The sequence below is a fragment of the Parasteatoda tepidariorum genome, chromosome 6, assembly GCF_982258835.1.
Source record: "Parasteatoda tepidariorum strain Cologne lab strain chromosome 6, Ptep-v5.0, whole genome shotgun sequence".
Classification (NCBI taxonomy): domain Eukaryota; kingdom Metazoa; phylum Arthropoda; class Arachnida; order Araneae; family Theridiidae; genus Parasteatoda; species Parasteatoda tepidariorum.
Window position 1 is genome coordinate 111811641 of NC_141760.1, and position 22540 is coordinate 111834180.

Sequence of the window (22540 nt, forward strand, 5' to 3'; positions counted from 1 at the left end):
GTCCGTATGTAATGAGCGAACATTAGAGCTCATGAAATTGATCTCTAAAACTAAACATTGCAAGTCTCTTTTAAAAAAGTGTTCAAAAAGTGAAATAAAAACTTTGTGTGAGTGTGTATTGAATGTATTGTGTGGTAATATACCACTCACGAAATCTCAGAAAAATAAACTAGCTCCTCATAAAGAAAGTTTAAGAAAACTTTCTAAGAAGAAATTGCCATTGTATAAGAAGAAAAAAATTCTTGTACAGAAAGGAGAAGGATTTTTATCATTTTTATTACCTGCAGCTATTTCTGTGATTAGTTCTTTAATTCATGGAGTACAGTAAGAAATTTGTGTTGGTTCCGGAGGATAGAGTACAAGTAGCGGAACACTTATCACAATTGGATCAACAAATGAAGAATATTCTACAGAAAAAGGACTTAGCAGATGACGAGAAAGCAACTCTGTATTTACAAATATTGCAGAAGTATACGCACTTTTCAATTTCGAGACCGAAAAAAACAGAACCTCAAACCGATCATGAGGAAATTACGAACATAGACAATCCTCTAGTAGAGTCTGCAGAAGAGATCTCTTCAAATATCAAAAAAGAAACCGAAGACTTGGAGGGAAAAATTCTAACTGCTGTTCCAGTTCGATTTCAAGAAAAAGCTAAAGATATGTATCAATTCTTAAAAAATAATGAATCTCTCCTTTGGAACGCTAAAGGTGAAATTATTCATGAAGATAAAACTGTTCCTGGAAGTAATATAGTAAATCTTATCAATGACTTTTTGCGAAATAGAAAATCAGCTCCAGTGGGGAGAAATGTATTTTTAAAAACATTAAATGATATTCAATTACCATCACATTTAGATGTAAATAAAAAATTGTATAGTAAAAATAAAATTGTTAAGAAACCTATGATGTATGCCCGCAGAAGTGCTTGGGTGAAACTTTGAATAAAATTTTATTTATTTTATTAAAATGTATTTTGTCTTTATTGATCATTTTTTTTCACAGGTGAAAAAGTTTATATTATCAAGGAAAAATTTCACCCTTTATTAATTAATACAAAAAGTTTTAGAAAGAGGGATAGAATTTTCTGAAAAACTGGAAATTTCCTTTTTGCAAAAACATAAATATTTTCTTAAAAGATGGAAATTTTTTTATAAAAATAAAAATATTTTCTGAAATATTAGAAAGTTTTGTTAAAAAGTTTGAAATATTTTTACGAAACTAGCAAATTTTTAACAAAAAGTAAAAATATTTTCTTAAAATAAAAAATTTTTGTGTAAAAACATAATGTTTTCTTAAAAGATAGAAAAATTTTGTTAAAACGTTTGAAATATTTTTACAAAAACAAAAAAATATTATCTTAAAAGAGAAAATTTTTTGCAAAAAACAAATATTTTCATAAAAGATAGAAAGTTTTCCTCAATAATAAAAATATTTTCTGAAAATTTTGTTAAAAAGAATTAAAAATGTTACACTATTGCCTACATAACAATATTTAAATGTAAAATTTTATAATAATGACATGAGAGACACTAGATTTAGTTTCATTCCTTTTTTATTTTCTAAACACAAATCTTACACCATATTTTTTCTTTACAAATTGATACATCTGAAAATCATTTACATATAATTGATTTGAAATATGATACATAGAATAGCCTTGACAGCGTTTGAGTAAAAAGTAAATACAATATTGTCCACATACATTGGATGTAGGTGATTGAAACACTTTGGAATTCCATAGTACGTCCGTGTAGGAAGCGGTATTCACGTTGTAAAATCCGGGAGGTTTCCCATATGAGTCATAAAACTCTAACTGTCTTTGATCATTCACAAATAACGCTAGCCAGTGAGTTCCAGGTTGTGATGAGTCATCTGAATTCGTGATAGCACATGTGTTTTCTCGGAGACTCGGAAGCGTATCTCTTGAATATACGCCTTGAAAGTAAGGTGTTGTTATCTTATCTTGCGATAAAATGTAGAATAGTTGCAATCCATCCATTCTTCAATTTCCGAAGTCGAATAAAATATTTCTTGACTTGTTAATTTCAATCAAATTTTCAAATTCGGCAAAAACGATAACGCATACTGTTTTTTCCAGTGATTTGGCAAATTTCAGTTCTAATCTCAAATTGCTATGCTTAATCAGATTTAAATGTTCTCCTGAACATAGATCTGGGGAGAGATTAAATCCAAATAATGTATTTCCGTTCCTGTAGTCTTCTCTGGAAATAAATATTCCTCTATCTTGACCCATTCGTTCCGTTCCATCAAATAAAGTTTGATAGGCACGAATGTATTGATTTTGTGAAAAGTTGAGTTCCAATGGATTATGGGGGACAGGTTGTCCATCTACATACACTCCAATAAAATTTAAATCAAAATGTTTAAAATCAAAAGGAGATTTTGTCAATGTTCCATGAAAAGCTTCATTATCTACACAACCAATAATAACCTTTTTAGGCATTTGACCCGAAAATATATTATCTTGAATAAAAGACATGCTCCCTTTAGGAATTGAATACACTTTGCATAGGACTCGATTAATGGGGTATTTTGCACTTGTTTTCTCGAGTGCTTTAGCATGACCAAGAAGCACTCCAGGGTTCACACGAACTTTTCGAATGAATAAAGAGACATGATCCAATACTACTTTAAATCCTTCAGATCCTTGTAGACAAAATTCTGGCTTGCTTCTTATTAGTTTTATTTTCAAATCCACTAAATTGAGTAAAAGACGTTCTTGATGAAATAAATCTGAATGAATGCAGCCAATCATGTCCACTGTTGCGCTTTCTTTGAAAAAAGCAGTTCTTTTATTTAAACCATCCTCAGAATCTTTATAAAATAACTCAGCAGTTAATTGAGATGTTTTGCTATCATATCCATGGTTTAGGAGAGTTTCAATATAGGCCCTATAGGGATAGGTATTACTTGAATTGGAAACTGTATGATCGTTTAAAGACACATCTACTTGAGAAAATAATGAATGCAGAAATAAATTCACAGGTCCTATAACATCATCTTTAGTGATAGCTGTATTGTTCGTTTTTACTATTTTCGCTTTCACATACAATTGTGTTTGACTGAGATCTATGTAATCTTCTACACTTCCAGAGACATGAAACTCTACGGGAGCATTATCAAAAACGTTAGAAAGAGGATGAAATTGTATCCATTGACCATCTTGAATAACTGTTTGAGTTCCAGGTAAAGTAAAAAGTTCCAATTCCGATTTTACGCACTCAGGAGAATCTTTCAACAAAAATGCCATTTTATGGATCAAAAATATCACGTCCACTCACTTTGCGTGCTTTAGATGAAATGACTCGTTTTTGCTTCTTACGCTTCCTTTTATAGTTTCCTTTCCCGACCATAGACTGCACTTTATCAATAGCTTTTCGTGCTAGATTTTTTCCACTTTCTTTAGTTCTTGTTTTGACGGCTTCCTCAAAGTTTTCTCCAGATAATACATCAGATGCTACTCGAGTTCCTGTTTTTAAAACTTCTTTTCCAATAGTTTTACCGCCTCTTACTAAAAAGGGTAGTGCTGCTCTAAATAATCGACGAAATATACCACCAAGTCCATAGCCCTTTTGGAAATTAACACCTTTATAATAGGGCAAACCCGAGCCAATTTGACTCGCATAATGATCTTCGAATTTTTCAGCACAACAAACGTACGGTACACTCATCTTGACGTCTTCTCTTCAAATGAATGATTCAAAAAACGCATCGTACTATTTATAGTATTTGTCTCATGCGGAAATGTAAAACTATAATCACTTTACCACTTTCAAAAGGTACGAAATCACCTGAATTCAATCTGAGCTCCACATGGATAGTTTGAAAGGAGTGTCTCGTTAAAGGTAAGTATTGAGGTCTATCATAATACTGGCTAATTGTTTCACCATCATATCCTTTTATTCGAACGATCCGCAGTAAAGGAGCTTGCGTATCTCCGACAATTTGTGGTGAAATTAAATCTGAGTAGACGTAAAAAACGGAAAAATTAGACCACGCGTCAGCCACAAATTCGCTTTTCTGGTTACCCGTAATGATTGCATCACGTTGAAATCCTAACAATTCACCTAACTTTTCTAAATGAAGGCTGCAACCTTGAACGGCGTTAATTTTAACTCGTTTCGTAGCTTTATTGTAATTTATTGTAAATCGACTAGGATTTTTAGGTAAAGCAAGTTGTATAGATGATACAATATCGAACATTGATTCATAACAGCCCACATCAATTGTTTGCTTAACAGTCGATATGATATTACCGTTACTTATCTTGTAATGAAAATAATTGTTACTTTCATTTACGTTCAGCCAAGAATGTGGATAGATGATTTCAGATAGGCCTACTTCCCATTCCCCTTTTAGATTAACTGGTATCGGTAACTGCGTCTTAAAATGGGAAATTTTGTTGTTAGGAAAAAACTGCATGGAGCTATCAGAGGGTAACGTCACATAGAAAGACATTTTTGAGAATGAGTCTTCATAGGTTAAGTTTCACTATTTATACTTTTTGAATATCACTCACCCAGGCATTAAACTTTTCAGGATAACCTAGAAATTTAACAAAATATTCCGTGCTTCCTCCTTTCTTTCTCTTTTTGATAACTTTTTCTACGGGATAATAGCCCGAGTTGACTACTTTTTGTAATTCTTCTGCATAAAAGGTACCTTCGATTGATTCATTCATTAAATCTTTCAATTTATACACTACAGGATTTCGATGAACTATTTTATCTATGACAAATAATTCTCGAGTCCAATTATTTTCATATCCTTTCTCAAATGTAAGTTTTGATTTACTAATGCGAACAGTGTCACCTACTTGAAAAACAGGGTTATCAATATTCACCTTATCACTATATAAATTATTCCAGACTTCTTTTTGATTATCGATATTCACTGAGGCTGGTTCCATTTTTATACTTCTGTGTTTGGATTATGGATTAATTTAGAAATGACGTCAATATATTTTTTCGTATTATATTCTGTAAAGTATTTCCACATCTTCATTTTTAAAGTGCGGTTAAACCTCTCAACAATACTTGATTTAGTTTCATTATTCGTTGTAAAGAAATGAACTCCTAAATTTTTACGATACTGCTGTATAAGTTTATTAGTAAATTCTGTTCCTTTATCTGATTGCAGTTTCTCAGGTTTTCTTTCTCTAAAAATAGTTTTTAAAGCTGGCAATACATTTTTGGCTGATTTGTCTTTAATAGGAATAGCCCACGCATACTTTGAGAAACAATCTATACAAGTTAACAAATATTTGAAGCCATTATTAAATTTCGCTAAAGATTGCATGTCAACTAAATCAATTTGAAATTGTTCATCTATACCTCCAACAATCACTCTATTACGTTTAAATTTATGCCTCACAGGTTTATGCAAAGTATAAGAATCTTTAGTCTCTAACCATTTCTTAACGTCACTTTTCTTCACTTTACCTTTCACAGAATTATAAATAGCATTTACACCTCCAAAACTTCCTGGATGTTCAGGTTTCGTATAAACTGATGAAAGTAAATGATCCATAACCTATTTCAAAAATATTTTTTCTCTAATAACAGTTTTATTTCTAACAGTTAAAATTAACTCTCATAAACATTCTTAAAAAATAACGGTATACAAATAATTTCAATAAAATTAAATAATAATACCTATTTAAGTATAAAATAGTTTTCCTTATTGTATTGCAGCAATAATTTTTTCTTCTTCTATTTTAAGAACCTGAAAAAAGTATTATTTTGAAAAAGAAAATTCATGCCTGCTGAAAAAAAGAAATCTCGTTTCCTCTGAAAACAAAAGTTCACAGTAATTTTTACAAAATATAAAATAACAACAAAATATTTTAAAACTTAAGTTATTTTATTTGCAAAAATCATTTTTAGCAGCAGTTAATAAAGTATCTAATTTGATTTCTTTTAAAAAACCTTCACACAAAAAATCTTTAAGGGGTTGTCTAAACAACCTTCGTTCACTTAGTTCATTATTAAAATCCAGAGCAATATTCTCCACATGTAAGTCTAAACAAGATTCATTGAAATCGTGAACACTGCACACAACCTGGTCTAGAAAGTCAGCAGATCTGTCTACTGGCTTCAGACCTTTCTTCAGTCCAATATGTTTATACAACACAATTTTCAGGCAATCTTTCATAACAGGACCCGCTTCGTTGATGTCTGAATTCTTTGGCACCACTGGACACTGTTGATGGGTGGATTCTTGAAAAATGTTCAAAAAGTCCACGGACCTGTATTTTAAATTAATAAAGCCAAATGTCACACTATCTCGACACTTCTGTAGTTCTCTCCACTGTTTGAAACTGATTTCCGTCTCGTGCTTGTATACGCGGCCACTTCTGCAGGTATATTCGTCCACTAGCAGATACTTTCCCTCGTCATTCATCAGCACATAAAATTTTTCACGGGGATTAGCTGGAGGGATCTCTTCCAAAGCCATGTTGATGTCTGCAATGCCGAAGATACATGTCGGTGGACCATGACAGAAGCAAGTATTATACTGTTCAGGCTGTAGAGTTATACCATATCCTGAAGGATAGTATGAGTCTCCATATCTGTTAAATCTTCGTATATGAATGGCTGATTTCTTGTTATACGTGCTGGCCAAAACGAATAAGTCCTCACCAATTGGATAGCAATACTCTGGAAAGTTTCCCTCCTGGAACAAACCTTTCCTCTTTGGTTCATCCTAATAAAATAAAAAGAAACACTTTTTTGAGTCACCAAGAACAACAATAACGTTTAAAATAAGTAACAACTATTAACAGAATGTAATTATGCTTTAAATTTAACTTAATTATACCTTTCGATTCAAATAATATTAAAGAATTTTTAAAGTTAACTAAGTTTTGCCACATGCTCTGCTTAAAAAAGAATTAACGCTAGAAGTTACAATAAAACAATTCTATTAACAATAAATTTAAAAGCATAGTAAATTACGAAGAAATCAATAGTACTTACTTCAGTTTCAACATGTTTTCTCTTTAAATATCCGTCCATAACGACCCGGTGAATCAAACAGTTTAAAAACTTCATCGAGACACAACAGAAGAACAAGTGAAATACTAATATAAGAGGGGGAGGAAATTTAGTCACTCTATCCTTCTAGTTGCCAAACCAAGAAAGTATAACTTTAACAGCCAATCAGAAAAATGTTAAGCTGTCACATGCTTAACTATTTACCAGCGCAAGTGAAAGGATCTTAATTCAACACACACGTCATAGACCAAGATCTAGCTTGTTATATCTTATCAGAATGACTCGCTCTGTAATCAGTAGTTGTGCTATCACACAAAACACGTCAAATCTGAACACGTGTATGGTCAGTACCGTTGCCATCCAGAGAAAGTTATAATAACATTAAGAGGTGTAGAAATAAATATTTAATAACTGTCAAAGGTTAAGTGAAAAAATATATCGATTAAACTGTAGGATGATATCGATATCAAATCCTTTTTTCATTTATGCACGTGTTCAGAATACAAAAGTTTAACTTATTAACACGTATCTAACCAAGCATTCGTGGGTCAGTGGTTATGATATCCAACTACTGACCCACGAAGGCTTTTTGATGGCGTGAGTTCGATCCTCAGCCTTAACTATATTTAATAAATAATATTAAAACAGATTTAAATATTAAAATAGATTTAAAGTTATTTTATTTCTAAAATTCTCACATAGATGGCGCCACTAGAGTAAAAGTATGATATCATTTATGTGTTATGTAATAAGAGATGACGTCATAACTTCATAATATACAATATCTCCCCAAATAACAAAGTTTCTAAGTGTTGCCATCCTTAAAAACTAATATTAAAAATAATAAGTGCTGCCACCCTCAATAAACTAATAAATTAAATAATATTTAAAAAAACGAAGCTAAATTAAAAACAGAAACCGAAACTAAAAATATATTAGGCTTAAGAAAAAAAGAAATAAGCTCCCCATGACGCTGCAGATGAAGTTTCAGGCGGGCAGAAATAAGCAACTTCCGGTTTATAGGCGGGCAGAAATAAGCAACTTCCGGTTTGCATGTGGGCAGCAATAAGCAAATTCCGGTTGGACAGAAATAAGCATCCCTTGACTTTCCATGATGACGTCAGGAATAGGGACCCCCCGCTGTACGCTGTAGTGCCGCCTATACTACTTTCGCTATATTGGGTTCAAAATTGGTCAATTTTAATTTTAAACCCCCTGGTAACTCCACATTTAATTTATTTTTGTACTTAGTTAAGATTGAATTTACGTGACTGAAACCGGTTTCAACCATATCGGAACTTGGAAAAGCTAGCATAAAAAGGCTGAGCTATTTCATAAAGTTCTACATATTTTTGCATTATATTTATATTTCTTCGAAATTTATTTATTGTTAAATTTTTAAAAAGTGTCTTTGCTTCAAGATCCGATAATAATTCAGCAAACTCATCTTGCAGGTTGATATCCACGTTTTTGATGATGCGTTTATTAATTTATGTTCTATAAAGAAACTGATATTAAGTCAATTATAAAAAAAATTCACAAATTTTGCATACTCAATTAGATACTTGGGATTTACCTATTAAGAACTGTTTTCTTTTCGACCCCCAGTCGACCCTTCCGATTCGGATCGACCCCCATTTGACCCCCTGGCTCAGATCGACCCCCAGTTTTGTTAAATAGATCCCTGGGGGTCTATATAGACCACTTTGGCGACCTCTGGTCTAAAGTAAAAGAACCCATTCGTCTGGTCCCGTGGCGGTGACTATGGTGAAGAGGTATAACTATTTCAAGTAGGCGTCTGGGGTCGAGGCAGGTTTTGGCTTGGGTCAGCAAGAGACTGGTAATATTTTCTTCGGCCTACTGTGTTAGCCCTAGAGTGAAATGCTCTATTTTTGTTTCCATAGCTTAGTGGCGGGGGGAGTTCTTACTGTAGACACACCATACTATGATGTTTTATTCACAAATCAAATGGAATGAAAAAATTTTTCAGCTGCTGAAATAAAAGTTTTCGTGTAAGCGTCGTGAAAAATCTGAAATGGTCACCAACACAGCAGATAGTTACTGTCGTTGTAGAGTCATGAACCCAAAAATTTGGGTCAGCTGTTCAACGACGGTTATAGAATAAAACTAATAAACTGCGCTTTGAAATTCCTTTATTAGTTTAAGGTACCAGTACTTGCGGACCACTTCTAAATAATTTCTCTTGTTCCTTTTCATTTTTTTACTTCATTCTATCGACTTTGTTCAGAAATGGTGTATTTTGTTGTTATGCAACTTGAAATTTGTGACTCGAAATATAATTATTTTCCTAGGAAATCTTATATACGCTATTATCTGTACTGTAATTGACATTCACCACAAAAAAAAAAAAAAAAGAATTTAAAAACATTTTTAGAAAGGGTATTTATGTAACAGTTAATTGCCGTAAAAAGAAATCACTATCATAGAGAGCAAAAATATCATTTCGTTAATTATAGTCTTAATAACCACCTTTATATATGTCACCGTAAACGATCGAAATCATGAGGATATCGACTTTCTGTGGTGAATGTCAACAATCACATAGTCGCTTTGGTGAATGTCAGAAATATTTGTTATATCCGATTCGATATTAATTTGATATTTAATTATATGCTGAGGATAGATTAGGATAAACATCAGTGTTCGGAATACTGCATACTAGGCAGTGGCACTGGATCTTAAATGAAAGCATTGATGTAGGGCATACCGGGCAGTGGCACTTAACTAGTATACATTTCGGACATTTACCAAAGTGACTATGTGATTGTTGACATTCACCGGTGGAAGTCAACAATCACCCATTTCTGTCATTTATATATTAAAAAAATCGATATCTTGAATTAACTTGTAAATCGATTATCTTGTCAATCTTTCAATAAAAGAAGAGAGTTTGATTTTACTGTTTAGATATTATTACAATTTTTTTCCAGTTTTCAAATTGTCAATATAAATGCTGATAAATAATCTCTAAAGCTGCTGCAATTTTTCATATTTTTTTCAAGAACTTCTAAATTTCCTCACCACCGTTTCAGTAAAGAATTGGAATATACTGCCGTGGAGGGAAAAAAACCAGATTTACCTAAGTGTGTAAAGTGAGGAAATTGTGCAACATTGTCACGCATATCAATTCAATTTACAATGAGTATAAATAAATGAATTTCAAATTACAGAAATTCAGAATTCATTTTGCTCAAAATGAATTTCAAATCAAATCATTTAAGTAAACAGAGTAATTTTACTATTTTATTTTATAACCATCGTTGAAAAACGGTTTTAACAACGGTTTCCTAATTTATTGGGTTCAACTCCGTAGCCTTGTGATTTTGAACCCCATCCTAAAGATAAGGGAACTCCTGTATCAAGTACTGGGAGAAATTTGCCTCCGTAGAGAACTTTTTGATGGAACAAACCTCATTTGCAGTACATGGAGTAAAAAACCACGAAGACCTCAAACGGTTAGTCTGACGGCAAGGGAACTCCAACCCATGATCCGTCTACCACTGAAGATATTTTACGTCAGTATTGTGGTCGGTGGGAGTCGAGGGCGAAATTTGTATCGACCATCGCTGGGGTTCGAACCCAGTTCACCATTGGAAGGCGAACGCTCTATCCCCTGAGCCATCACGGCTCTAATTGTACTATTTTATTTTATCATAACCGTCGTTGAACAGCCGACCCAATTTTGGGTTTACGACAACTAATGTTCAACTTCGTAGCCTTGTAATTTTGAACCAATCCAGATGACAAGGAAACTCCTGGATCAGTACTCCCAGAGGTATTGATTTGTAATGGGAACACGGAGGACTTTGTGACTCGACAGATTTAACGTGCATCAGTCACTATTTACTGCACGAGGAGTCTTCGGCTGCTGGGATCGAACCCACGAACTCTCTTGGACATGAGGTCAGTGCCCTACCAACCGGGCTATCCCGGCCTAATTGTACTATTAGAAATAATTCAATCTTGCAGAGAGTTTCAGCTGCATGAAATAATTTCAACAAATACTTAAACAGCTCAACTTAACACTTTTAGGAGTCGAAAAAGCTCTGGACAAAATTGTGGAGATAAAAATCTAAAGTCATAGTATATGACTTCAAAAATGTTTCATTTCATCTTTATATTCTTACATTTTAAAGTCAAGGATAATAAGACGTAAGAAATAAAAACTATTGAAATTTCAGTGGTTTTTCCAAAATAAATAGTTTTGAACTTTTTAGTTATGGTATTTAATTTTTATTCGGAAGAAAAATATATCTAACGATCGATACTAATCAATATATGATAAAACGAATACAAAAATAAAATTGAAAAACATTTTGAGGTACAAAGGGGAACTAAACTTCGAACTAAAAGATTATGGAAAAAAATAGGGAATTTTAAAGCACCGTAAAAGGATATTTTAAAGTTCCGCAACCGTGAATGACGCAGAGTTTCTAGAACAGAAACGTAATTCGATTTTTCAACGTCCTTTTCAGTTTTTATAGTTTCTTTTGAACTGAAAGTTATGAAAAATTTGAAAACGGTATAGGCGGAAATAGAATGTGATGAAATTCTGAAAGTACTTGGGTAGTAATCTTTTAACCAGATTCTAAAACTATAAAAGTTTTTCTAGAACTATAAAGTTGGATAAAAAATAGCTTTCGACACTAGTACATGGCCAAATTATTAATCGCACTATAAGATTCTGTGTAAAATTTTAGTTATCAGTATCTACTATACAGCTTTATTGTTTTTACGGGACTAAAACCGGTTTGCACTTGCTTAACATCGTGTAACGATTTGTTAAGTTAGGCAATACATAATATAAATTCAACGATTGGATAAATTATACGATCTATACAAATATAGAATATTTATTATAAGGTATTACATTAGTATATTGTAATGATTAGATCAAATTATTAGATGTACTGCAGTTTTTTAATAATGACATGTTTTGCACGAGTTTATATGCAATACTTTTATATTTAAACATACATGTAATAGGTTTTTATTCAGGAGATTTTTTTATATACTTTCTATTTGTATTTATGTTTAATGTATTGTATTACAATGTTAACCCATTGCTACACGAACGTAAGCAAGTGCAAACAGTCACATAAAAACAGTAAAGCTGTATAGAGTATCACTTGATAATTAAGATTTTACATAGAATCTTATAGTGCGTGTACTAATTTGGCCAGCGACTGTAGGTGGAAAGCTGCCTTGGGAATAAGATTTGAAAATTTGGATGATTACGGTGAAGGTTACAACCAGAAGTTGAATTACTCTTGGGAGTTGGCATTTGAGTTTAACTCTTCACTTGAAAGAAACATGGGCTGAGATGTAGTTTAACGGTTATAGAAACTAAATCAGGCTAGGGGATGAGTTTGCGGGAAGAAATCAAATCGAATAACACCATAATATCAAACCTGCAGCATATCGAAACTTTGGGACATAGACATTTTGAGCACGGAGAGATCCCGTCAAGACTCGAAAGGATTTCGATTATTTTTAAAATTCGCTTTCGATTATTCTTAAAAAACTAAACACGCGAAGTTAAACACTCTCTGCAGGTAAACAAGTCTATTGCTGAGGCATTGCAACTTTAAACAAGCTCAAAACTGATGGCAGATAAGAAATATCCGAGGCCGTTTTCAAAGAAGGGGAAGATTGAATTGGGACATTTCAAGTACAAGAGTTCCTGTTAAGACGAAAACCGTGATTATCTAATATTTTTTTGTTAAATTGATAACGTTTATAATTACCTGCCACACAGAGGGGTTTTTAAAGAACATTCCACTACTCGAGTAAGGCCATTATTTGATACACCGGTTGTCTGGAAAAGGGGCCCAATCTTTTAGAACAAATACCACTTTTGTTAACTCGAATGGATCGCATTGTTGTAGTACCTGACATTAAAAAAACCTTTCCTGTGAATTGCAATCGCAAAAGACCGTGATTATCTAAGATTCTTCCGGTAAATTGATAACGTTTATTGTTACCTGCCACACAGAGGGGTTTTTAAAGAACACTCTAGAATTCTAGTAAGACCAGTATTAGATACACCAATTGTCTGGAAAATTGGCCCAATCTTTTAGAAGCAATACCACTATTGTTAACTCGAATGGATAGCATTGTTGTAGTACCTGACATTAAAAAAACCTTTCCTTCTAATTGCAATCGCAAAAGAAGACCGTGATTATCTAAGATTCTTCCGGTAAATTGATAACGTTTATTGTAACCTGCCACACAGAGGGGTTTTTAAAGAACACTCTACAACTCTAGTAAGACCAGTATTTGATACACCGATTGTCTAGAAAAGGGGCCCAGTCTTTTAGAAGAAATACTACTGTTGTTAACTCGAATGGATCGCATTTGTGTAGTATCTGATATTTAAAAATCTTTCCTGCGAATTTAGAGAGTTTGATTATGTAAGATTCTTCTGGTAAGAAGATTTTGAAAATAATTAAAAGAAATTTTTTGGTATTTCAGAGTAGTTTTTTTTTTGCATAATTGGAATCTCATTCCTCACAATAGTAGGAAGGAAAGAAAAAACATCCATGCCTCTGACCTGGATGCAAACCCGGAGTCTTTCTGACACGAGATCAGCTCCTTTACCACCATACAAAACAGTCGACTGTTTTCAGCGTTGAATTCGAAATTATAAAGAGAAAAACTGATCGTTGTTGTACTAAGCCGAAAGCTTGAATACGTTGTTTGTAAACCCTAATAACATAATATTAAAATGTTGTTCGAAGATGTCAGCAAAAATTCTTGTAACAATCTGTGTTTGAAAGAAATATTCTTGATAAATTCTTCGCAGTAATTTGTGCGAATTTTTTATTACTTTTTTAAACTATCTTCTAACAACTTTTATATAGGGCTGTTCTCCGTAAAGTTTCATTTAATTTTGAATACATTTTAAAATGCTTCATGACATGGTTTCACCCATTTCCAATGTATCGCTTTATAAATTTTAATATATTTACCTTTGTTTTCGAATACTCAATCGAAACAGATTGAAGTGGGCTAAATTAAAAGCATAGAACGAGATCAAAATAGGAATTTCGGAAAAATGCTCCCTATTTAAACCTACCAATAAAATGAAGAAAAGATTTTCTGAAGGTTTTCGCTTCCTTTTATCTAAGACTAAAGCATCCAGAAACCACATCTGCATACTTGATGAAATCCTTCGGAAAATTTATAATTAAATTTATCGCGAAGACTAGTGGGCTTTAGTTCAAAGTAAAGTCTCCATATACTTAACTCAAACACTAATTACTTCCTGAAAATATCAACATGTAAGCATTGCGAATTTGATGGTAGATTTAATTCCAGAAGGAATGGGTTGGAATGTACAGAATGATGCTTAAAAATACGGATACTAGTAAGATCATGAAAAACAATATTTAGAAGTTCCGAGGGTTTTTTCTTCTGTTTTGGGGAAGAACGTTTATTCACCTTGAAAATGGAAATATGAAGAAAGTTTACAATAATAAAAAAGCCTGCAAAAATATATTTTGCATAGAGGTTGGACTGATCATAAGGACACGGTTCGCAGTAGAGCATCGAAGTCAAGCATCACTGGCTGCGGTCAGTAAGCGGGTAAGTGACCACTTTGATCAGCCTGCGTAGGGACCGAGAATGCGGGGTATCGGATCTCGATAAACTGTTCTACCGTAAAGTGCTCGACTACGCGAGCAGGTCGTCTGCCTACCAAAGCAAAGGAGCCATCTCTTCTGCAGAGGATCAAAATTGAGATGGCATGTCTTCGGATGATCATCCTCAGGGATGTTTCCCAAACCGTCGCCAATAGCCCATTGTGCAGCTCTAATGTGACGTAAATAAAGTACCTACCAACATAAAGTTTACCGGTTTTGCTTATGAAAAACTTTATAGCTGTAACTAAATACTGTACAGCTGATCTTTATCTTCTGTGGATCCCGCAGTGGACTGATCGTTAAGACACGGTTCCCACCAGATCACCGAAGTGAAGCATCACTGGCTGCGGTCAGTGTGCGGGTGGGTGACCACTTGGATTAGTCTGCGTAGGGACCGAGGGTGTGCGGTATTGATCCTCGTTAAACTGTTCTACCATAAAGTGCTCGACTTCGCGTGCAGGTCGTTGGTCTACCAGAGTGGGGGTGCCATCCCCTCTGCAGAGGATCAAAATTGTGATGGCATGTCTTTGGATCATCCTCAGGGATATTTCCCAGACCGTTACCAATAGCCCATTGCGCAGTGCTAGTACGACGTAAATGAACTACAACAACATATCTTCTTTGGTGAATTGAAATATTTAGTATTGCAAAAAAAGTTTTCGGGTTAACCTGGAATAAACCATGGAATTTCAAATGCTGGATAAACGTTTCAAAATATAAAAATGAAAATAAAATGTGACGAATTTACCTCGGATTACGCAGTGATGTAGTAATCCTGCCATAGAATGTTTGCCATTTGATATGTTGAAAACATTTTTTCAGCGTTTCAACTTTCATAGTTTACACCAGGTTTACAGTTCGGTAAATTCTATTACTTATATAGAGCGAAAACAATTTACCTTAGTTAACTATAACGATCTATCGATCTATAACGATCGAATTAGTACGTGCTTAATAATGAAACCGTAATAGTTTATGGTAGAATTCAAATCGACCAACCATAGATGGGATTCGAACCTGGAGCACCTCATTGAGAAGCTGTCGCTCAATCTCCTGAGCTAGCGTGTGTATAAAATGCGAGTTATTGTTCACTTTGTATTATATTTGAAAGCTACACGTGTTAAAACCAAACACAAAGGCAATGTTTTTTTCCCGAGTCAATGAGAGATAGTCACTAAAATAACGAACATGTTAAAAAAATCAATCACACGATTTAGAATTTTTGTTTTGTTTTATAAACCGTAATCAATTGTGGTTTTGTTATTTTTACTGTTTTAAATTAAAGTATGTTAATATTTGCGATGACTAAAGTGTAGAGATGCAAGAACAAACGATGTATTTGTTTTTATATATTGTTGGAGCGGTATGTTACTTCTCTGAGCATATTTAATTAACATAATTAAGTTTCGGTCTTGTGTTGGCAACAGGCATATTTTTTTTACAGATAACGTAAGTGACGTTATTCTGTGTGCATACCATAACTAAATTTGTATAAGAATCATATATTGCTGAAAGTAGTCGTCACTTCACTAATTCACGTTTACTATGTTGTTGTATACGGATGATGTACCATGTTACCCTTATATGCCTAGGCTGTATTACAACTAATTATTTTTTCAGTTGTTTACTCTATCGAGACGGAACTGCATTTGATAAAAAATATTTTTTCGTCATAAAAGTTATCACGTTCATTCACCATCCCCTGTGCGTGCTCTGACAACATAAATGCATTACCATAAATAAATTTTTAAAAAATTGCAAGACCATGCGATTTATGGCATAAAATTCTCCAGCATGCTCGTCGTATTTCATGGTGGTTCTGCCGGATTTTTGCTGCTTGAATAATTTTAAATAAAACTGCAACCTTGTTTTACCCTTACAAAAAATAACGTGCTTTTGAGGTTGAAAGATGTAAAAAATATCCCAGAGGTATGAAATGTTCAACGCCAAAAATAACTTCGTTAGTAAACAACAATTTCACAACGTCATTTACAGTTCATAAAATGAACCGCATGTATAACTGAGCAATACTTTTAGTTGAGGTAAAATTATTCGCACCTCAGATATAATTGTTTGCCTGACGTGTAGAAAAAATAACCCGCACCTCTAAAACAACCTCCTTAAGCCGGTTGCTCTAAAGTAGATTTCAATCAACCTCAAGTGTAAACAATTTTATACACCTTGGGAGGTTGATCTCTTAAGGATTTTTTTAATACCTCAAATAAACCTTATATCAACCTTGACACCTCAAAACAACCTCATATTAACCTCAAAAATACCTAAATTTTTGTAAGAGTAATATTGAAGATAATTTTTCACTTCGCGTTTTGTGACATAGGCATAATAAGGTAAGTCACATTATAATTAGTTTTTTTTATTGCTAATCTGGCTAATCAAGAGTTCAAGTTCAACTTTTTTATTATTAAACACATACATCGGTGGAGGAATAAATCAAACATATATTCTATGAATAAGGCACAACTACTTATTTTCTAAACTTGCCTTCGATCATGATTTGTTAGTATTAGTATATTGACTCGACGAGGACATTAAATTTACACATAGTTGCCAAACTGGTCAAAATTAATTTTCGTTGGAAGAACATAATGGGTAGCATAATTAAAAAATAATTATTTTTTTACGATGGAAAATCGCTGTTACAGAATTTGTAAGATATTGTCTTGAATTTCACATATATTAAAAGCTTTATTTAATGCTCGAGAAGTTTGCTATTACGTTAAATTTCGAAGTCACTGCCAAAATTCCAATTTTAAGGGTACAAAAAGTGCATTTCAATTATGAGTTAAGCATGTGCCGTGATGGCTCAGGGGATAGAGCGTTCGTCTTCCAATGAGGTAAACCGGCTTCGAATCCCTGCGATGGTTGGTCGATACGAATTCCGCATCCAGCTTGCACCGAATACAGTGCTGATGTAAAATATCCGCAGTGTAAGATGGATCATGTGTTAGAGATCCCTTGCCGTCAGGCTAACTATCAGTTTTTCTTCTCCATGTAACATAAATGGGGGTTAATTTCATCAAAAAGTCTTCCACTAAAGGCAAATTTCTCCCAATACTTGCCTTCTAGATTGGGTTTAAAATTACAAGGCTATGGAGTTGAACATTAATAGTCGTAAACCTAAAAAAATGGGTCGGTTGCTCAACGATGGTTTCGAAATAAAATGAGTTAAGCATTACTTGGCTTTTGCTGTTACAAATTTTTTTTTAGGTTATACATTCTATTGTTTAAATGAGCGATGAGATTTTGATGGAAGACATTTCTTTTATTGGTATCAATACAAACAAGATAATAACGAATCATTTGCTTCCTATAAATTTCAGTCCGTATTTTTATAAAGCAATGTGGGGTTAACCACCGGCTGAGTTCTCCTTCCATTTCTAGAGATCCTGCCGCACACTTTATAAGAACGTCCCTTTTGATACACATATTTATCGTGGTCTTTTATTCTCCGCTTTGAGAGCTTATAATTTAAAATAACATTAACTATGATTGTTGAGTACGGCAAGAAATATACCCTATTTTTTCCACTCCTATATTTTATTTAACCAAATTCTTAAATGAAATACAAGAATTTCTACATATTTCTAAACATAAACTAGAGTTCTATTGTACAAGTTTAAAGTTATTGAAGACATAAAAAAAACGCTTTTACCTCATTCTCCACAATACAAAAATTATCTAATTCTTATTGTAAAACGTAACAGTGATCAATGATGTCATAAGGTTATATTTTTTATTTTTTTTCTTGCAAAAACTTGTACAATTTAGACACTTGTTGTATAAAAATTCTTAGCGTAGAAATTTTTGATTTTCATAAATTACAGAGGCGCGTAATTCAGTCTACGTTCTGTATTATTAGGGAAGAAAAACTAGAGTCCATTTTCGTAGAAATCTCTACCAGAACTTTTACGAAAAAACAAACAAACTAATATCTCTTTTTTAAAATTGTTTAATTTTATTTTTAAACTAGCCGCCTAAGGCGGCCATCTGTCCGCCACGCTGAAGGTTTTCACAAATAAAGTTTTTTAAAACATAGCAGGAAATCTGAAGATTAGTGGACAATTAACGTGTTCCTGTCCAGCAATTTTGTCTTCATATCCAGTTCTGCTGCAGATGTGTTATAGCTCTTGAGGATGTTTGAAATTATATAGCTACAACGCTTAAGGAAAAAAAAAACTAAAATGCTAAATATATGAAAAGAACACGAAAACGAATAAATTTTTTATGGTATCAATTTCTATTTCTATATAATTTTTTATGGTATCAAATTCTATTTCTATATCTGTTACGTCAAGCACTCAGGTATTATAATTTGATCTAGTTGCGCTTGTATAATTTTGATCTAGTTGCGCTTTCTACGTCATTTTGTGAACATCGTTTGGTTTGTTATTTAACATCGTTTGGTTTGTTATTTCTAAGTTAACTTTCAAAAAATTGGCTGGCATCAGCATTTTTATTCTTTAAGTTGTTTATTTTTTCTTTTGGAATTCGTTCCTTTTTAGCGAAATGTTTTTCAACCTAATCGAATTCTTTGCCGACTGTTCTCTGTATATATAAAGAAAATAAAGTAAATATTTTTAAAGTGTTGTGAAAAGAATTTTTAGTTGTACAAAGTACTACAATATCGCTATAAAAATTATCGTCTTCGCTTAAGAAAAAAAAATAGAGCGTGGAAAGAAGAAGAAAAACTTATTATAACAATTATGAACAGCGACAAATATATCAAAGCGAAGCGTTCTATTTACGTATCGAATATGTTGCCACATTTTTAATACAAAAGTTAAACTTTTCTCCACTTTAATAAATGTAAACTAATGCGAACTTAACAGTTAAATTATTAATTCCTTCGTATATTATTGGTTTAAGTTGTCGAAAATTAATATTTCAATTGTGAGGTTCGCATTAGCATACATTTATAAGAGTGGGGAAAAGTATATGTATTTTTTAATAGTTTTTTGAATATGGCTCTTTGAAGACGAAAAAGCAGACGAAAAGCATAGACTTGCAAAATGACTGATAACTAAATAACTAATCAAAATTTCTGAAAAAGAAAAAAAATACTTCTTTATTATGTTAAAACACAATTATGGGCCGAGTTTCGTGCCCGGGCGAGGCTTCTGGGGCGATATATTGTGATTACAGACACACACACAGCCGCGTTTATTATTATGTATAGATAAATGATAAAGTTTTAGGGATTGCATTTTGAACTCAGCACATAAACGTTTAAATGAAGTTGCTCTTTGACTCAATTTTTTTGTAGCTTTAAACATATTTATACTCATTTAAAATAACGGTATACGATATGGATTTCATAAAAAAATGTATTTCACTTTAAGTTAACATTTTCGAGATTTTAGGATTTGAGGTGAATATTTCCTTTACTTTTTAATTTGCTTTTAGATGCTTTATTATTTATTTGCCATATAAATCTATATTCCAGAATTTTACATTCCGTCGTTGTTTTTTTTTAAGTTACGAAATATGCAGATTTTAAATCTACGATCAACATTATAGCAGAGCCATAAATTCAATTATTTTGTGAAAGGTTAATTATAAAAAATGCTATACTGCTAAACTTTTATTTTTCTCTTATTTTTATAGTTCAGTTGAAAGAGGAGGAAATTTTTCAAAAATCTAATTATTACATTTTGCTGTTTTGTAGGCAGAGAGGTATTAAACAAAAATAAGAATAATCTTCTCTCAAAGAATTCTTCCCCAATATTTAGAAATTAAATTAATCTTTAATGAGTGTTCCAAAATCTTTTCGTGAGTTTCCTACCTATTCTTTTATTTTCTTAACGAATTATTCGTTAAAATCTGCTTTTAAGCTAAAATGTTCCTTTCGCTGCAGAATAAGTTAATGAGATTATTTTAATATAAAAGCCATTTTTTACTCTAAAAACGCAGGCGGGATTGCTATTAAATGTTCTGTCTTCTAAACGATGTTTTGAACGTTTATTATTCCTTAACAGGGAATAAACTATACAAAAAAAATCAAATATACTAGTTTTAAATATAGGAAAATTAAGATTGAAATATTTAAAGTAAAGAAATCCATCTTTTTTCGAGTTATTAGTATAAACAAAAAATATACATTTTTCACAAATGCAACATTAGTAGAATATAACTATTGCTCATTAATTTAACGCCGCATATTTCAGAAGTAAACTGATTAAATATAACTTTTGCAATTTTTCTAATTACTTCGCTGAAGTTTTTGCAATTATTCTTTAACAATTTTTTATGTATGTACTAAAGAAAAAAACTGTAAATCTGTCTGTCTATCTGCTTGTATGCGTCGAAAATTTACTAAGGAGATTGGCTTTTTAATGCTAATTTTGCTTTTCAACAGAATTAATTTCTCAAAACCAAAACTACAGTGAGCAAAATAAAAACTGATCTTCCAGAATAATTTTCAATCTAATGATCGGATCTTCTCGTTCTAAGATTCAATTTTATAAGTTCGAGGGGTGAGTTCAAATATGTAAATTAATAGATGCAGACGATATTTTAAATAACAAAATCAGACACAAAAACCACTTTCTCTAAATATATATATATTTTAAATATTTAGATTTCTGATCCTCATAACAGGGGGGAGGGTCGCAATATGGAAATTATAAACCCAAGAGTTTAGTCAGGATAGCGGTTGTAAGTTTAGACACCTTAATGTTAATTTCACCATTTGCGTTTTTGTCATATCTCTAGAATGTTTTAAGCAAATTGAGAAATTTTTGCACACATTCATAAAATTTATTTATCTAAAGATAATTCCATGCAAAACAAATTTAGTAAGCATTTATTAGTTTTTACTATTTTATTTATTAATAGTCGAAAAAATTTGAATGCAATTTTTCACTTCATTATAAGAAATTTATTTTTCAGTTTGCTTTGAAAGTTTTTGAGATGCGGGGAAATACGCAAAAAGTAAAATTAACTCTAAGGGGCCCAAACTTTGGACGCTATCTTGACCACACTATTGGAACCATATTTCCCAGATTGCGGCTACCACTATATTTTGAGAGTCAGAAATCCATCGAAAAAAAAGGTATGTTTATTTAGAGAAAGTACGTTTTTGTGTCTGACTTCGTCACTTACAATGCTGTCAGCACCAATTAATTTGCATATTTGAGTTCACCTCTTCAAACCATTAAGATTGAGTCTAAGAGAGCGGTAAGATCCGATCATTAGATCAAAAGTTATTCAGGGTGGTTCATTTTTTATTTTGTGCACTGTTCAACATTGGAACACTGGCAAGTAAATTTCACCTGGTTTCCTAAATAAACTATTAAAAATCAGATTGAGGTTAAAATTACTAATTTTGAAAGTGAAAAATCCGCCCAAAAAGGATAAATGTTTATTCAGAGAAAATATCGTTTGCTCTTGACTTCGAAATTTAGAATGTTTTTGTTTTAATAATATGTTTGTTTGTGACCTTTAATGCTGGAAGGGGGTGTTATTATGCTCATTACTTAACTAATCTGCCGATTAGCTAGAGTAATAAGTTAAAGTGCAGAAAGATGGATATTTACCTAGTTAATGTGAACATTGAATTTTTTCGTAACGTTAAAGTTTAAAGGTTTATTTATCTTATTTTATCAACTAATTTGTTAATTGTTTGAACAACTTGATTCTTTAGTTATTGAAAAACAAATAAATGGTATGATGTTAATTTCCTTAGTTGTAATAATGTTTGAATGACTCGATTCTTTAGCTATGAAAAATCAAATGGTATGATGTTAATTTCCTTAGTTGTAATAATGTCTGAATGACTCGATTCTTTAGATATGGATAAACAAATAAATTGAATGATGTTAATTTCCTTAGTTGTAA

General features: G+C 32.4%; 3 protein-coding genes across 3 annotated transcripts; all 3 read right to left on the minus strand.

Annotated features, from left to right (window-relative positions):
* Positions 1–1842: 1842 nt before the first annotated feature.
* LOC147808283 (uncharacterized protein F54H12.2-like) lies at positions 1843–3274 on the minus strand. The gene is made up of 3 exons (XM_087166970.1): positions 2935–3274; positions 2090–2796; positions 1843–1938 (listed from the first exon to the last, which is right to left on the minus strand). Exons 1-3 carry the CDS (start codon positions 3272–3274, stop codon positions 1843–1845), a joined length of 1143 nt encoding a protein of 380 aa, XP_087023096.1.
* A 1245-nt stretch (positions 3275–4519) lies between these two features.
* LOC147808284 (uncharacterized) lies at positions 4520–4933 on the minus strand. Its single transcript, XM_087166971.1, has one exon. The coding sequence runs from the start codon at positions 4931–4933 to the stop codon at positions 4520–4522; it is 414 nt and encodes a 137-aa protein (XP_087023097.1).
* A 953-nt stretch (positions 4934–5886) lies between these two features.
* LOC147808285 (uncharacterized) lies at positions 5887–7887 on the minus strand. The gene is made up of 2 exons (XM_087166972.1): positions 7002–7887; positions 5887–6729 (listed from the first exon to the last, which is right to left on the minus strand). The coding sequence occupies exons 1-2, from the start codon at positions 7074–7076 to the stop codon at positions 5887–5889; spliced, it is 918 nt and encodes a 305-aa protein (XP_087023098.1). The 5' UTR covers positions 7077–7887.
* Between the last annotated feature and the right edge of the window lie 14653 nt (positions 7888–22540).

Excerpts from the sequence above, each read along its gene's own strand:
- LOC147808283 (XM_087166970.1), bottom strand. The coding sequence starts at position 3,274 with ATGGCATTTTTGTTGAAAGATTCTCCTGAGTGCGTAAAATCGGAATTG. Across the intron at positions 2,797-2,934 it reads TCATACAGTTTCCAATTCAA|AAAGCGCAACAGTGGACATG; the intron begins GTAATACCTATC and ends CTTTTTTCAAAG. Across the intron at positions 1,939-2,089 it reads CCAAATCACTGGAAAAAACA|GCGTATATTCAAGAGATACG; the intron begins GTATGCGTTATC and ends CTTACTTTCAAG.
- LOC147808284 (XM_087166971.1), bottom strand. The coding sequence starts at position 4,933 with ATGGAACCAGCCTCAGTGAATATCGATAATCAAAAAGAAGTCTGGAAT.
- LOC147808285 (XM_087166972.1), bottom strand. The coding sequence starts at position 7,076 with ATGAAGTTTTTAAACTGTTTGATTCACCGGGTCGTTATGGACGGATAT. Across the intron at positions 6,730-7,001 it reads GAAAACATGTTGAAACTGAA|GATGAACCAAAGAGGAAAGG; the intron begins GTAAGTACTATT and ends TTATTTTATTAG.